The sequence below is a fragment of the Limulus polyphemus genome, unplaced genomic scaffold (genome assembly GCF_000517525.1).
Source record: "Limulus polyphemus unplaced genomic scaffold, Limulus_polyphemus-2.1.2 Scaffold1921, whole genome shotgun sequence".
NCBI classification, from domain to species: domain Eukaryota; kingdom Metazoa; phylum Arthropoda; class Merostomata; order Xiphosura; family Limulidae; genus Limulus; species Limulus polyphemus.
In genome coordinates, this window is record NW_013667531.1 from 126980 (window position 1) to 128958 (window position 1979).

Below are 1979 nucleotides of genomic sequence, written 5' to 3' on the forward strand. Positions count from 1 at the left end.
AGGCAGTCAGTTGCCATCCCTTTAAATAGCAGTTCAAAATTAGTGACTGTGTCAAATATCTTTAGTAACTTTGACATCACCAAAGCTGAACAAACTTGAAGTAAAAAAAAAAAAAAACTTACAAGGCAAAAATTGGGAAGAGCACCGAGAGTCAGTTATGTAGCTTTGTGCTTTGTAACAATATTTTGATTAACTGGATATTTGGAATAATCAAAAATAATAAATATTCTTGGAAATCCTAATTTTAACTAGAGACAATTGATATAACTGGAATTTCAATTAATCAACTGTTAGAATAACTGAAAATAATAACAACAGTAACCAATAATTATGATTAGTTGATTATTTTCATGAGAATCAATTCAATAGTGATTTCAATTAACTAACTGCTGAAAAAATCAAAAACACTAATTTTGATTAATTGATTTTATCATAATTTCTATTAATCAAATAGTTTATGTGACACTACCCGATGAAATTACTGCTCATAATAACTGATTAAATTGCCCAGCTCTAGTGATAATTATGGATGATTATTTGCCAACAGACACTTGCATCTGAAATAAACAATAATGCTACATTGGTTTTTCATATATTTCCCCACCAAAAAGAAATTTTCATTCTCAAACAAAAACTAAACACCCAATACATTAGAATGAAAAAAGATGAATCCAATGACAAGATTATCAATCTTACTATAATGGACATGTGTATGTCAGTATCTATGTATATAACCAAAACTCCTGCAACATCTATTGAATGGCACCACAAACAAAAAAATCCATAAAAAAATTCACACTTTTGGTATTCAAGATCCAGACAATTACAAAAATAACTGTGATATGTGCAACAACCATTTCTTTACAATAGAACACAATTTTAAATAAAAGTAGTCTCCTCACAACAAGAACATGACTTTCACTAGGATTGTACATGAGGGTTTGTACATCATCCCAATTATGTATGCATATGTTGCAACTCAGTATATGTGGATCTAACTTGTTTCCAATAATTTACACATCTCACTTAAAGTAACAATTCAACAATAAACACATTCTGTTCACTGGATAACACTTGTCTAATAGTAACATCATTTTCAGAAGAAAAGCATATCAAATATACAATATATTACATGTATTATTTTCATATTTTGGCCTACCAACCAGTGAGTTAATGTCAATGTAACTTACTTACATGAATGTGTGAAACACAGTGTGTTAATCTTGTGCATATGGCAAGGAATGTTAAACTTATAGAATTATTGATGAAATTGTTAAATTAAAATATGATACGTATAATGAGGTTGATATATTAACGTTTTAAACTGTAATTTCTTAACATTTAATTTTTATGAGCCTTATACATTAATATTTTCAGGTGTGTCTGTAGTATCCAGTATCTATAATAATATATATATATATTGCATAGAGCAATGCCCTGTGCAGAATGTTAGCGTTATACTGAAAATGAAATCTTACTCTCTCTTTCATTCTCCATGTGTGAGCAAAAGGTTTCATTCCTTCAATCTTCTCGGTATGTCTTTTTTCATTAAAAGCCAAGGGAAGTTGCCAATCTGAAAGATCACACACATCTTCATCCGAATCAAATTCAAAAAGCTGTCCGTGATAAATTGGACTTGTGGACCGATTTTTTTCACCAGAATACAAAGAAGCATGCGAAGTCATGACTACAACCCAGGGCTATTGAGTATTGACTACAATATCAATCACGTGTCGTATATAAATGAGGCTTAGTGAGTTCGCCACACCAACAAATTTCAACGTATCTGAATTCTACTATAAATGTATTATTTACTAACTTAGCTGCTCACAAAAAAAATCCTATCGTAAACGCATAAACATTATTTCAACTTTTTCTTATAACAACGTGACTCCTTATACAAAATGAAATATTTTTATCTACATTTGATAAAATAAATGTTAATTTGACCAAACTTTACACTGGACAAAGTAATGACA

The 1979-nt window shown here is 29.8% G+C and overlaps 1 protein-coding gene across 1 annotated transcript in view; it reads right to left on the minus strand.

Annotated features, from left to right (window-relative positions):
• LOC106465361 (regulatory-associated protein of mTOR-like) overlaps positions 1–1979 on the minus strand; it is a 79816-nt gene extending 77837 nt beyond the window's left edge. The window contains exon 1 of the mRNA XM_022393238.1: positions 1479–1979. Within this exon, the coding sequence (XP_022248946.1) occupies positions 1479–1685 (207 nt within the window). The 5' untranslated portion in view covers positions 1686–1979. The remainder of the gene's footprint in view (positions 1–1478) is intronic.